The sequence below is a fragment of the Myotis nattereri genome (assembly GCF_964212035.1).
Source record: "Myotis nattereri genome assembly, chromosome: 18".
NCBI lineage: Eukaryota > Metazoa > Chordata > Mammalia > Chiroptera > Vespertilionidae > Myotis > Myotis nattereri.
Genome location: NC_138093.1, coordinates 35720544 through 35734801, shown reverse-complemented (window position 1 = coordinate 35734801; position 14258 = coordinate 35720544). Strand labels below are relative to the sequence as shown.

At 39.0% G+C, this 14258-nt stretch overlaps 1 protein-coding gene across 8 annotated transcripts in view; it reads left to right on the top strand.

Moving 5' to 3' along the window:
• Positions 1–13651, top strand: part of ZC3H11A (zinc finger CCCH-type containing 11A) — a 37383-nt gene extending 23732 nt beyond the window's left edge. For 6 of the 8 annotated variants that reach the window (XM_081113223.1, XM_081113228.1, XM_081113225.1 and 3 more), the window contains 8 exons: positions 706–798; positions 1769–1837; positions 6828–7331; positions 7674–7753; positions 9606–9933; positions 10659–10822; positions 11198–11265; positions 11669–13651. In XM_081113223.1, coding sequence (XP_080969349.1) covers positions 706–798; positions 1769–1837; positions 6828–7331; positions 7674–7753; positions 9606–9933; positions 10659–10822; positions 11198–11265; positions 11669–11927 — 1565 coding nt within the window. In that variant the 3' untranslated portion in view covers positions 11928–13651. The remainder of the gene's footprint in view (positions 1–705; positions 799–1768; positions 1838–6827; positions 7332–7673; positions 7754–9605; positions 9934–10658; positions 10823–11197; positions 11266–11668) is intronic. The other 2 variants (XM_081113227.1, XM_081113229.1) reach the window with 2 other exon arrangements.
• The last annotated feature ends 607 nt before the right edge of the window (positions 13652–14258 follow it).

Here is a 14258-nt window from a genome sequence, read left to right as displayed (position 1 = left end):
CTCATGTTTACATTATCAGTGAGAGGAGAGAGAAAATCATACTCTGCAGGGTCTTTCAGGTCCTGAAACAACTCATGACGTTTCAACAGCTTGTATTGAACAGCGTAATGTAATAAACCAGGAGTCGGAAAACTTTGTCCGGATCTTGGCTCCATCAATAATTGGTGACTTGGCTAAGATAGAGAATCTTTCATAATGTTAAATTTCTTATCTGGGATTGAAGACGGGTGCTAATTGGCCTTCAGAGTCTTTATGTCACATAAAATTTTTTTAATTTTGTGATTCTTTTGCTGTCCTCCTAGTCCCTGGTGGATTAAGCCATTAATTTACTTAGAATTCAGCAGACAGGGAGTGAAATTTGTTTCTTTTTTGTACATGGAGAGTTTTTTTGTCTTTTGTGGTTTTTTTTTTTTTTTCATATATTCCTAATTCTGATTTTCAGTCTTAGCCAGGATTTATAATCCTCCATTTGTAATTTTAGTCAGTTATTTGGTAAATGTTAATTTGTGCATTCTAATTTTTTGTCCCTTCTTTCGGAACATTTTTATTCCTTCTCTAACACTGGGTAATAAATAAGCTAGTAAATGAATACACCATATAAATGCAGAAAAGTAAAGAAGTATTCTATGTTTTCTGTTTTTGCTTGTATTTCTTGACCTTGCAGAAGGTTGACTTGAACTCAAACTAAATTTTCTCTCTTTGTAGGTGGTGACAGTGATCCGCCGTTAAAGCGTAGCCTTGCACAGAGGCTAGGGAAGAAAGTTGATGCTTCAGAAACTGACAAAACACCAAAGAAAGGTAACTTTGTTGTAATACACTTTGTGTGTGTAATCTTGACACTTGTCTTCTGTAATGTTAACAGGTATAGTTTGTTACTCTTTTTGTGCATGTAAATTAGATTATCTTCTGGTATACATTTTATTCATTCAACAAACATTTGAGTTGTTTACTCTACTCGATTCTAGGTAGACATCATTGTATAAGATAAACACCATCACACTCCTCAAGAGATTATAGTAGAAATACTTGTATGTATTGTGATAATTTCTGTGAGAGGGAAAGTGTACATGTTATGAAAGCACAAAATTTGCAGCCAAATTCCCTTCCTCCTTGACATTCAATTACATTGAAGACTTCTTTTAACCAAAGTACATATTTCAAATAGATTTAGGAGGGAAAGCCTTTTGATGTCAATAAGATTTTAGAAGGTTGTATGGTAACAAAAATTATTTTACTTATTAATTCAGTAGTTTTTGCTTTTCAAATCTAAAGAAAAATATTTAAAGCTTTCCAGAGTGCTTTGGGGAGGAAAGTTTCATAGAGAGGAAAGTTTAAGACCTGAAAACATTTTTTTTAATATATTTTTAACCCTAGCCAGTTTAACTCAGTGGATAGAGCGTCGGCCTGTGGACCCAAGGGGCCTGGGTTCGATTCCGGTTAAGGTCACGTACCTTGGTTGCAGGCTCCTTCCCGGCCTGGGCCCTGGTTGGGGTGTGTGCAGGAGGCAACCAATCGATGTGTTTCTCTCACATCAATACTTCTCTCTGTCTTTCCCTTTCTCTTCCACTCTCCCTAAAAATTCAATGGAAAAATATCCTTGGGTGAGGTTTAAGAAAAGAGAGTCATGCTGGCCAGTTGACCTAAAACATTTTTTAAAAGCATTTGTATTAGAAGAGAAATATAAGCCTTATTTATGACCTTTGAAAAGATATTTGGTCTCTAAAAAAATCTCTGTTCAACTTTTGGGTTTTTTGCTTTTTATTTACAGTTCAAGTTTCCAAGTCTCTAAAGGAACGGTTAGGTGTGTCAGCTGGTCAAAACAATGAGGAGGCAGCAGGTATGTAAACCCTCAGACCAGCTTCCGATACTCTTTTTCTTGCCATAAAATCTTTAATTTTTCTCCTATTTATCTGTTGAGTTAGTTTAGGGCTTGTGTATTTTGTTTTTTTGTGTGTGGCTTTTCTTTGTTTAAGTAATTAGTTAAGAATTCTGTTTTTGTACTTAAAAGTGACATACTGAGTTTTCATCATTGTATTGATAATAGAAAATTAGAAATAATCTTAAGTATCCAACAAAAAGGAATTAGATTAAATTAAGGTAGTTATGTATTGTAATTGCTGTCGCTCAGCTGGTGTGACTCAGTGATTGAGGGTCATCCCATGAACCAAGAAGTCAACCATTCAGTTCCCTGTCAGGGCATATGCCTGGGTTGCCAGCTTGATCCCCAGTAGGGGGCATGCAGGAGGCAGCTGATCGATGATGTTTTTCTTTCATGGATATTTCTATCTATCTGTCCCTCTACCTTCCTCTCTCTCCAAAAATCAATTAAAAAACATTTAAAATAATTGCTGTCATGAAAAGTCATGTTCTGAACAACAGTGATGGAGAAAACTTCTCTCATATTGAATGAAGAAAGGTTACAAAAGAACATACCACTTTTGATCTTTAACATTAGGGTAAAATAATCTTTTTAAAAAGATTTCTTATAATAGAAACCTATTCTCAGGAAGAAGTCCATATGTATGAGATAATTCCAATTTTGTAAAGATAAAATTGTATGCTTATGAAAAACACTGCAAAAAAATACATAAATATTAATATTGGTTTATCTGGGAATTGAGGTTTTTAGATAATTTTAATTTTCTTTATATTCTTCCTGTACTTTAATTTAATGTTAGTTTTAAGTTGCGAGCTATAGCTACGTAAATGTATATGCAAACAACTTAAAGAATAATAAAACGAACATTCTGTTACTCAGCCATCTAGCTTTTTTATACATTGCTGGATTCAGTTTAATGTTTTTCAATTTTTATATATTTATGAATGATATTATCCTGTGCTTTTCCTTTTTCGTTTTATCCTTATGTTATTTGGATATTAAGATTTTACCAGAGTTCATAAAAAGGGAATCTGATGTGAAACATTCTTATTCTTTTTTTTATCCTCACCTGAGCACATTTTCATTGGATTTTTTTTTTTTTTTTTTTTTGAAAGAGAAACATTGATCTGTTGCCTCCTGCATGCGTCCCTACCAGGGCTGGGGATCGAACCTGCAACCTAGGCACGTGTCCTGATTGGGAATCAAACCCACAACCTTTCTGTGCACAGGAGGACACTCCTACCAACTGAGCCACACACCAGCCAGGGCCATTCTTACTCTTTTTGAAACTTTTTTCTATTTTAAATATATTTTATTGATTATTTTTTAATATTTTTTTTATTGATTTTTTTACAGAGAGGAAGAGAGATGGTTAGAGAGTTAGAAACATCAATGAGAGCCCTAACTGGTTTGGCTCAGTAGATAGAGCCTTGGCCTGCAGACTGAAGGGTCCTAGGTTCGATTCCAGTCAAGGGCATGTACCTTGGTCGCGGGCACATCCCCAGTGGGGACTGTGCAGGAGGCAGCTAATAGATGTTTCTCTCTCATCGATGTTTCTAACTCTCTATCCCTCTCCCTTCCTCTCTGTAAAAAATCAATAAAATATATTTAGAAACATCAATCAGGAATCGAACCTAGGATCCTTCAGTCCGCAGGCCAGTGCTCTATCCACCGAGCCAAACCAATCAGGACAAAACTTTCTTTATTTTTATGGAATTTTTCTTAGAATATTTTATTGAGAAGAAGATAATTTGATCAGAAGTTCTTTGTTAGTATTAATGTCAGTATCTGTTCTGAAAATAATGTTGACATTTAATTAAAGCACTGATAATTTTTACTTTTTTGATAATTACCTTGCAATCTTTGACCTCAAAACCTAGATTCCCGATCTTGTCTAAAATGAACAAAGTATAATATGATTCCTCCCTATTCTGCACCCTCCTCCCACAATTCATTATATAGTACAGTGAGAACAGCAGGGAATTACCTAATATTCCATGATATACAGTTCCAGAAAGGACTATTCACATTGAATCCTGGTGTTCAACATAGACTACCATACAATGTGAATTGACCCTCTTGAGTTGTGCACTGTGGCAGACGTGGACATCTCTTTCTTCCAGGGAAGTGAGCCTCAAGCTGCGTATGTTGTGATTTAGAACCAGACCCGAGTTCCTATGGGTGTCAGGCAGCTTCATGTATGCTATCTCATGCTCACAACCACTCCTGGGCTCTGGTGGAGGGACAGTGGCTTAAAGAAAATTGGAGTTATATAGGGAGAGACTGCGTTGTGTGGCTTTCGGGTGAGGGCCACTTTTCCCCATGCTCGCCCAACTGGTGCCATTGTTTCTGTGTCCTGCAGTTCTTCTTTTTTAAAATACATTTTTTATTGATTTCAGAGAGGAAGGGAGAGGGGAAAGAGAGAGAGAAATGTCAGTAATGAGAGAGAATCTTTGATCGGCTGCCTCCTGCACAACCCCTATTTGGGGGTCAAGTCCCCAACCCAGGCATGTGCCCTTGACTGGAATCGAACCCAGGACCTTCAGTCCTCAGGCCGACACTTTATCCACTGAGCCAAACCAGCTAGGGCATGTCCTGCAATTCTTATTAGACAGATGTTGGAGCTTTTGAACATAGTTTCCACCACATGTTTTTTAACCTTGCCTTCATATTTTCTGTCTCTTTGGGGTTCTTGCTTCACTTTTTATGATCTTTGCTTGTTTTCCGTATAGGATCAGGGAGTAAATATTGTAGCTTTGCACGTTACAAACTAGGTCACAACTACACAACTCTGCCATTATAGTATGGAAGCAACCATATGCAATATGAAAATGGATGGTGTGGGTTGTGTTCAATGAATGTTACTTATAAAATTTAGAAACATGAATGTGAGAGACACACAAAATTGGTTGCCTCCTGCATGCATCCCTACCAGGGGCTGGGGATCGAATCTGCAGCCCAGATACATTCTCTTGACCAGGAATCGAACCTGTGACCATTCACGGGCTGATGCTCTAGCCACAGAACCACACCAGCCAGGGCGATTTAGTTTACTTTCTATATATATATATATATATATATATATATATATATATATATATACACACACACACACACACACATACACACACACACACATATATATATATGTGTATATATATATGTGTGTGTGTGTATATATATATCTATATATGTATACATATATATACACACACACACACACACACACACACACACACACACAAGGTCTGTTGCATGAAGAGATTCGTGCAATAGGCCTTCCCTTCTCCTGGCTGCGAGCACCGGTTTTCCTCCGGCACCCGGGACCCAGGCCTTTGCTCTGTCTGGAGCCGCCTTCCGTCCTCCATCTTCACTGCTCCAGCTTGCCTTCAGTCTTTGCTCCGCATCTTGGAGCCTACGTATGCAAATTAACCACCATCTTTGTTGGTGGTTAATTTGCATATCACGCTGATTAGCCTATGGGAGGTGTAGTGAAGGTACAGTCAATTACCCTGTTTGTCTATTATTAGATAGGATATATATACATTTTTTATTTATTTCAAAGAGGAAGTGAGAGGGAGAGAGAGATAGAAACATCAATGATGAGAGAGAATCATTGATCAGCTGCCTCCTGCTTGCCCCTACTGGGGATCGAGCCCGCAACCCAGGCATGTGCTCCTGGCTGGATCCGAACCCGGGACCCTTCAGTCCACTGGCCAACGCTCTATCCACTGAGCCAAACCGGTCAGGGTAGTTTGCTTTTTCTTTTTTTTTAATATATTTTTTATTGATTTTTCACAGAGAGGAAGGGAGAGAGATAGAAAGTTAGAAACATCGATGAGAGAGAAACATCGATCAGCTGCCTCCTACACATCTCCCACTGGGGATGTGCCCGCAACCCAGGTACATGCCCTTGACCGGAATCGAACCTGGGACCTTTCAGTCCGCAGGCCGACGCTCTATCCACTGAGCCAAACCGGTTTCGGCTGGTAGTTTACTTTTAATGTCTTTATTATTTTGATGAAATTTTGGAAGGGTGGGGAAACAGGATTACCATGGCACCATTCATATTATACTTTCTTGGAATTGTTATTTTGAGATCAGTCTACTTTTGAAATGGAAGAATTTTTACTTTAAAAACTTAAGGAAATAATTCAGAAATGTTGGAGTGCTTTCTATCAGCGGGTACTAAAATAAGTAATAATAGTCACTGTTCTAATGTTAGTGCGGTTGGAAATAATCACTTATTTATGGTATTGTATGATCAGTGTAGCAAACTAGATTTGGGGGTGGTCAGGTTCTAAGATGAACTCAGTTAACACATTGTTTGCGGGTAGTTTTTATCGCGCGCTAACAGGTGGTGCCGGCCATTTTTGCTAATTTTTTGCGCAAATGGCAACGTTCAGTAAAATTACAATAACTTTAGTTTACGTATTTATACGTTACCCGCATTCTACCGCTAGTCTACAAAAAACGTATTAATACGTGTCCCGCGCTCTACTACACTGGTAGAACGTATAAATGCGTAAAACGTATAAATATGTTTCCTTCATACAATGTGTTAAAACTAGGAAACGAGAAATGAGGACAGTAGGGACTATTCTGTGTAGAAGCAATAGCATATTCAGAGGTTCAGAACGTGATGTGTTTAAGGTTGTAAAAGGGTAGTTTTTTTATTTTCATGTTTTAAAAGCTGTATTCAGCCCAGCCAGTGTGGCTCAGTGGTTGACCATTGACCCGTGAACCAGGAGGTCCGTTCGATTCCTGGTCAGGGCACATGCCCAGGTGGTGGGCTCAATCCCCAATAGTGGGCAGGAGGCAGCCGATCCATGATTCTCATAGTTGGTGTTTCTCTCTTACTCTCCTTTCCTCTCTGACCTAAATAAAAATATATATTTTAAAAGAGGTGAACTCCAAATAAAGTGACTTGTGTTCCCCTTGAAAACAGAGAGAGTTACTAACGTTGGTGAGATCCATGTGAAGACATTAGAAGAAATTCTTCTCGAAAGAGCCAGTCAGAAACGCGGAGAATTGCAAACTAAACTCAAGGCAGAAGGCTCTTCAAAAGCTGATGATCCTACTTCAGGAGCAAGAACCTCTTCCACCATTCGAATCAAAACCTTCTCTGAGGCCCTGGCTGAAAAGAAACACCGGCAGCAGGAAGCGGAGAGACAGAAAAGCAAAAAGGATGTCGCCTGCGGCAAGTTAAAGACGGATAGTGACACTAAAAAAACATCGGTTTTGCCACCAATGGTGGCCAACAAAGGACAATCAGAGGAGCCTGCGGGGAGAACAAAGTCTATGCAGGAGGTGCATATCAAGACGCTGGAGGAAATTAAACTGGAGAAGGCACGGAGGGTGCAGCAGAGCTCCAAGAGCAGCCCCAGCTCCCAGCCTCAGCCCGAGACCACCGCGGGGGCGCGGCGGCTTTTCCGAATCACCAAGAAGTCAGGTAATGAGAGAGCGTGGTCTGTAGCACCACTTCCCAGGTAGTCTTTCAGAGGGCAGGGCTCCGCAGGCTGTTCCCAGGAGTTCTGGAAAGTTCTCTTTACTCAGGTAACCTGTGAGAACCACTGGTTACACGAAATGACGCTGTTTCTGAATAGCAGCACCCATAGATCTTTCATATTTTAAAGTTCATTTTGAAAGTTTATAAGGACTAATGGGCTTTATCTACCATTTTATTAGCCCTATGTTAGCATTATTTTCATTAACAAAAGTTTTGTTTGACGTCATCTGTCATGAAGTTAGAGCCTAAATGAAATAACTAAAGATCTGTTTAATGTGAAAATAGGTATAAAAGAAGAGAAGAAACTTCAAGAAGAAAGTGAAGTTGCATTTCAGAGCAGTGTTGCTAGAATAGAGGCTAAAGAGGTGAGTTTATTTTAAATCATTTTATAATTTTGTCCATGGCAAGTGAAGGCTAGATGAATGGTGAAATGTGCTTTTTAGTTTTAGCTTATAATAAATTTCTGTTTAACACTTCACTGATATGTAAACAGTCTTTCACTGTGTGTATAATTTTCTACAGGGAAAAATTTTTTTTTTTCTAATGGGGGTTTTCTGTACTTCTGTGTATATCACCAGTGTCCTCTGCCCTTTGAAAGTTTTTTAATTGGCATCAGTGTTTTTAAACTGAGCTTTTTTCCTTGCCTTTGAGAGTAAGGCCAATTCATTGTACTAAAGTTGGTAATTTTTGAAAGAATGAGAAACCCTGTAATTTCAGTCTACATGTACCCACCATTCATTTTGTTTTTCATGGATTTCCTTCAAGCCTTTTGTTTACATACACATATGTGAACTCATTTAATCTTTGACTCGTGTTTAGAATGTAAAGGCAGTGCTCATTTTGTAGCCTGCTTTAGCTTTTACCACATTAATAATTCTTCAAGATGTTCGTCTATATCGACCACATAGTGTTCTTTATACAAATGTAGTCTGTTTCTGGACTTTGTTTTACCTAAGATAATGAGCATCTTTGTACATTGATGCAAGTGTCTGATTATTTTATTTATTTATTTATTTAAAAAAATTTTTTTTTAATATATTTTTTATTGATTTTTTACAGAGAGGAAGGGAGAGAGATAGAGAGTTAGAAACATCGATGAGAGAGAAACATCCATCAGCTGCCTCCTGCACATCTCCCACTGGGGATGTGCCCGCAACCCAGGTACATGCCCTTGACCGGAATCGAACCTGGGACCCTTCAGTCCGCAGGCCGACGCTCTATCCACCGAGCCAAACCGGTTTCGGCAAGTGTCTGATTATTTTAAATCATTTTTATTATTAGACTCAGGGTCATGATTAGCCTAAAGAATCTGAGATTTTATTGTTGCACATATATTTAATCTTTCCTCTCTTGCTTGGTGGGGTATGTTTTGTTGTTGCTTTTTTGTTAATCCTCACCCAAGGATATTTTTTTCCACTGTGGAGAGAGTGGAAGGAAGGAAGGAAGGAAGGAAGGAAGGAAGGAAGGAAGGAAGGAAAGGAAAGAGAGAGAGAGAAACATCGGTGTAATAAAGACACATCAACTGGTTGCCTCCGCCCCTCCTGGTACCAGGGATTGAACCGGAAACCCAGATATGACTTGGACTCAAACCGAAATCCTTCAGTTCACAGGCTGATGCTCTAACCACTGAGAAAACCAGCCAGGGCAGCTTGGTGGATTTGTTTTTATTTTTAAATATATTTTTATTGATTTCAGAGAGGAAGGGAGAGAGAGGAGAGAGAATCATCAATTGCCTCCTGCCCACCCCCCACTGGGGATCAAGTTCACAATCTGGGCATGTGCCCTGACCAGAAATCGAACTATGACTTCCTGGTTCATAGTTCAACACTCAACCAACTGAGCCACACCGGCTGGGTAGGTGGTTTTTATTTAATATCAAAGAGCAAAACAAGCTCTTGTGTTTTGGATTATGTGAGACACTGCTTGACTTGTAACTTATAAATAGCTATTATCATATAGGTTGTTAGAGGTACTAGATTTTTTTAAAAAGGTTTTTTAAATTGATTTTTCAAGAGAGAAACATTGATGTGAGAGCAAAACCATCGATTGGCTGCCGCAGCCCCTCCCAGGGATTGAACCCACAACCTGGGCATGTGTCCTGATTGGGAATCAAACTGGCAACCTTTTGGTGCACAGGATGACACCCAACCAGCTGAGCCATACCGGCCAGGGCTAGGGATACTAGATTTTAATTCTGTCATTTAAATTTATACATAGGCTTCAAATGAGACAACAGGAGGTGGCATTAAAATTCCAGTCAAGAAAAGTGAGACAATGCGAGAAAAGTACGTACAGAAACAGCCAGAGAGGGGAACCTCACAGAAGGAAAAACCTGTTCTGCCACCCCCCTGGGGAGCTGTAGACGCTGGTAATGCCCAGCCAGCAGACCCGCCAGTGCTCGCTGCTGCGCCGAGCATCACACGGAGCCTCACAAAGCGGCTTCCCACCAAGTCATCCCAGAAGGCAGAGGTGGAAACCGCGGGGATTGGCGACTCAATATTGAATGTGAAGTGTGCAGCACAGACCGTGGAGAAAAGGGTTAAAGGTGCGTGTTCTTTCTAGTATACCTTGCTTTAGGACAGTGATGGTGAACCTTTTGAGCTCGGTGTGTCAGCATTTTGAAAAACCCTAACTTAACTCTGGTGCCGTGCCACATATAGAAATTTTTTGATATTTGCAACCATAGTAAAACAAAGACCTATATTTTTGATATTTATTTTATATATTTAAATGCCATTTAACAAGGAAAAATCAACCAAAAAGAATTCGCATGTCACTTATGACACGTGTGTCATAGGTTCGCCATCACTGCTTTAGGATCTCAAAATTATCAAATTTCTGTAATTCCCTGGGAGCAATTGGACTGAATTTCATTTATCTTATATCCGGGTCACACAAAAGTGAATAGTAAGGAGCAGTTCTTATTTAAAGAGACAAATCTAGATGAGTTTCTTTCCCAGCATTTAAAATTGCTGTTTAGAATTTTTTTTTTAACTTTCTGTGGTACGTTTCTCCTCTGATTTTGAAGAAGAAAAGGAGAAGAGCAGTGGCAAATTCAAGAGCCACTGAAGAATCATTTGAGTATATGTGTTCATTATGTTCGTGTGTAGTGCAGATTGCTTGTGGATCATTTTCAGTCTAGATTTTTTTTGTCATCGTTTTGTTTGTATGTTGTATATTACTGTGAAGGAATTTTGATATTCTGAGTTATTCTCCATGTAAAATAGGGATATTTTAAACTACTAATCAAATATTTTCTATTCCTTGTAGCTAAACCCAAAGTGAATGTGAAGCCATCTGTGGTTAAAGTGGTCTCTTCCCCCAAATTGGCCCTGAAGCGCAAGGCAGCGGAGATCCACCCTGCTGTGGCAGCGGTGAAGCCGCTCAGCGCCAGCGGGGACCTACAGGAGAGCCCGGCCAAGAAAGCGGCCATGGTAAGAGTAAGAGGCAGACCCAGCGGGGCAGTGCTTCCGTCTCCGTGGTAGGGAGGCAGGGACACTGATCCCCCATCTGTATCCGTGTGTGACACTTCCTGCCATTTTCTAAGCATTTTCGTTGTTTAGTAGTTACTGTATTTTATGTTTACGGTCAGACATTGGTGAAGTGGCAGATTAGGATTTTTGAAAGCTAATTTTTGGGCACTTAAAATATTTTGCTTATTTGTACACCCAACCTTTGGATTATTCACTCTTGATTCCCAGGATTAAAGAAAGATAGCCATGATTCCAAGAAGGTGGCAAAAGAAAGTGAATGTGCTCACATTAAAAAGCTGACTCTCCCACTTAATTACATTGCTCTTCCTTTCGTAGGCTGTTGTCCCACTCCTCTCTGAGGACAAAGCAGTCACTGTGCCTGAGACAGAGAGACCTAGAGACAGGTAATACCTTGCAGTTCTCTTAAATCAAACTTAGGCCACTAGTATTGTTTATGCTGTCTAGAGAATAAAACTGCTAAATAATTCTAAGCATGTACAATTTAGCCATATCTAAATTGTCTGCTGAACTTCAAATTAATTTCAAGAAAACATAATGCTCAGGGTTGCTATTCTCCTTAGGTGCCATTGTTTATATTTTGCCTGTATTATTTCAAGGATGTTTTGAAAGCCTGCCTGAATTCTACTTTAAAGGGAAGATGCTTTGTCCTAATTAGTAAAACAATTCCTTTTGTGTGTCTTCAAACAACTCTTTGCTAACTCTTTGTATCACTGAGAGTAGGTAGTCCAGCTAGCCATTGAAAAAGGACAGTTTTTAATAATCTTCTGGGTGTTTTTTTCCTTACAGTCTTGTGCTGCCTCCAGCCCAATCCTCGTCAGATCCCTCTCCACCAGAAGTATCTGGCCCTTCCTCATCCCAAATGGCCACAAAAACTCGCCGACTCAGCACTGCTTCGACAGGAAAACCCCCGCTCTCTGTGGAGGATGATTTTGAGAAACTAATATGGGAGATTTCAGGAGGCAAATTAGAAGCCGAGATTGACCTGGATCCTGGGAAAGATGAAGATGACCTTCTGCTTGAGCTATCAGAAATGATTGATAGCTGAAGATGATAGTAGGACATTTCAAACAAACAAAAACAAAAAAACTCACCAAAAAACTGCACTTAGTTTCATCTATTGTAACATTTACCCAAGATGATCATTTCTTTAGTCTAGAATTTGCCCCAGATCAGAAGTATACCTCTGAATTACCTGTATGTGTCCTAGATTCCTTGGGGTCAGGTTTTTAAAGTCCCTTGATAAACATTTTGTCCATTTGATGCCACTGTTTAGCATCTTCAAGAAAAAGTTCTTTCTTACCCCTCTCTCCACAAAAAGACTGAGAGAGAGATCCAAGTGAAAGGATGCAAGAGAACTTGGTGACTCCTTGAGGTGTTGTCAGTTTTGGCTTTTCCCCCCTTAGTTGTATTATTTCTTTTATGTATTGTCTTAATGTACTTACTGTTACCTGAGTTTGGAAAGGATGAAAACAGCTGCTATCATAAGGACCAAATTTCATGCTACCACTAAAAAAAAAATTCAGTCTGTGTTAAATTGTATGTCTTTTTTAAAGTATTTGGAGATTCGTCTAAGCTTTGGAGCTGAGCAGCTCAGGAAGCCTGTAATCTGGACAGAACTTTTTGGACCCGATTTTCATGTTTCTACTGCTGAGTAAGCCTCTGAAGATCAATAGCTAATTTATTATTACTGTAATTTTTTAAGGCTTTAAAGTGCCTCAGGGGTTCTCTGAAATTAATTTTCTATTTCTGGGATTCCCTGGATTCTTATTAAGAGATGGTGACATAATGATTAGAGGAATTCTCTTTTTAGTATGAAAGTTGTCCCTTCTCTTTAGTACTTGCCTCCTACTCACATTGAATTATCACAGGAATAAAAATTGGTTAATTTTATATTTCTAACTCTCCCAGTAAACTCCTCTTACCCAGTATTTATTTGGTGTCCTTTAACTATCAGAGGGGGGAAATGAACTCATTCAAGCTGCCAATATTTATGTGTGGACTGTAGCAGTACAATGAATTGTACTACAGAAGGGATTATTTGAGATTTCTGGAGGTGTATTGTATACCATCCAGTTTTCTTCATTTCTGAATTGAATTTTCTTTCTTTGATGTTGGTCTCCCTCCTTCATATCACCTCAAGGTTTAGACTGTGAAGGGACAAGTATGCGGGGCTAATCGTCTTAGAAGGAGACATTACGTATGTCGGAAGGAGGAGGAAAGAAGGACTTGTCCGTTTTGATACTTTGCTGTAGGTGGCAGTTTTGTTTCTCATAGGGGAATCTGACCCACCTGTCATGTTGGCTCCTAAGGAACTGCTATTGTAAGCGGCTCATCAAGAGTTGAACTTCATGTAGCCTTGTTGAGAATACGGAAAAGGAAGAAAGCCACAGGACTGCCCATTCAGTCTTGGGAAGATCTGGATGATTCTGCACAAGCAAAAATGACTTGAAATTTATGTATAGACACTCCTCTGTCGATCCATCTTCAGCTGACTGAATGTTGTATCATAGCCCTTCTCCAAAGCAGGGGTGGAATGTTTGGTTTCACCACAGATTTTCTACTCATTTCATTTCTGGAATCAGCTTAGATTCCAGGTCCGTTTTGTATATAACCTTTATTTGCTTTTTAAAAAATAATTTTGTTTCATATTTAAAGCCCTTGTATTAGTCAATGATTCATGTTCAGCATTGTTTGAACCATTTGCCATTCATTACACAAAGAGAAATACTTATTTGTGTTTTAAATAAAACTGGTGTAGGAAAGTCTTGACATTGTGAGTTAACTGGTCATACCTCATGTCAGCCTAGGATCTGCCTCAATAGAGGCCTCAGTCAAAATGGTGTTGGCCTTTTGTGTAAGTGCTCCAATTTCACAGGTATTATTTGGTTTTGGAAATCTTTTCAAGGACGTACTGCCAAACTCACCACAAGCTTGTTCAATTTTAGTTATATACACTTTAGGTAAGAATGCAAATTATATGTGAGGATTCTTTTCTGGCACTGACTTAACCATTATCATTGTAACTCAAGTAATGCCATTAAATTTCTTAAAGGAGAGAATGTTTATAAGTGATCTTAGATGGCGTCAACAATTTAGAATTTTCAAGCATGAAGGCAATTAAAAATTTTAATTCCAGAAAGTCCAGTGTTTTTCAGTAGTGTGCCAATATTTTGTTACGGGGTTACCATATAAATTTGTTAGACACCAAAAAACTTAGATTTTTTTCTTTGTCAAATAGTACCAACAAGTTGAATCAGCTTTTCACAAAAAGCCAAACAGATTTATATTTAGTTTTGAGTGATGATGGTTTTCAATTTTAAATAGGGAAAAGGCCCAAATAGTACAGTTTAGCTAGAGCCAAAAATTTCAAAATAGT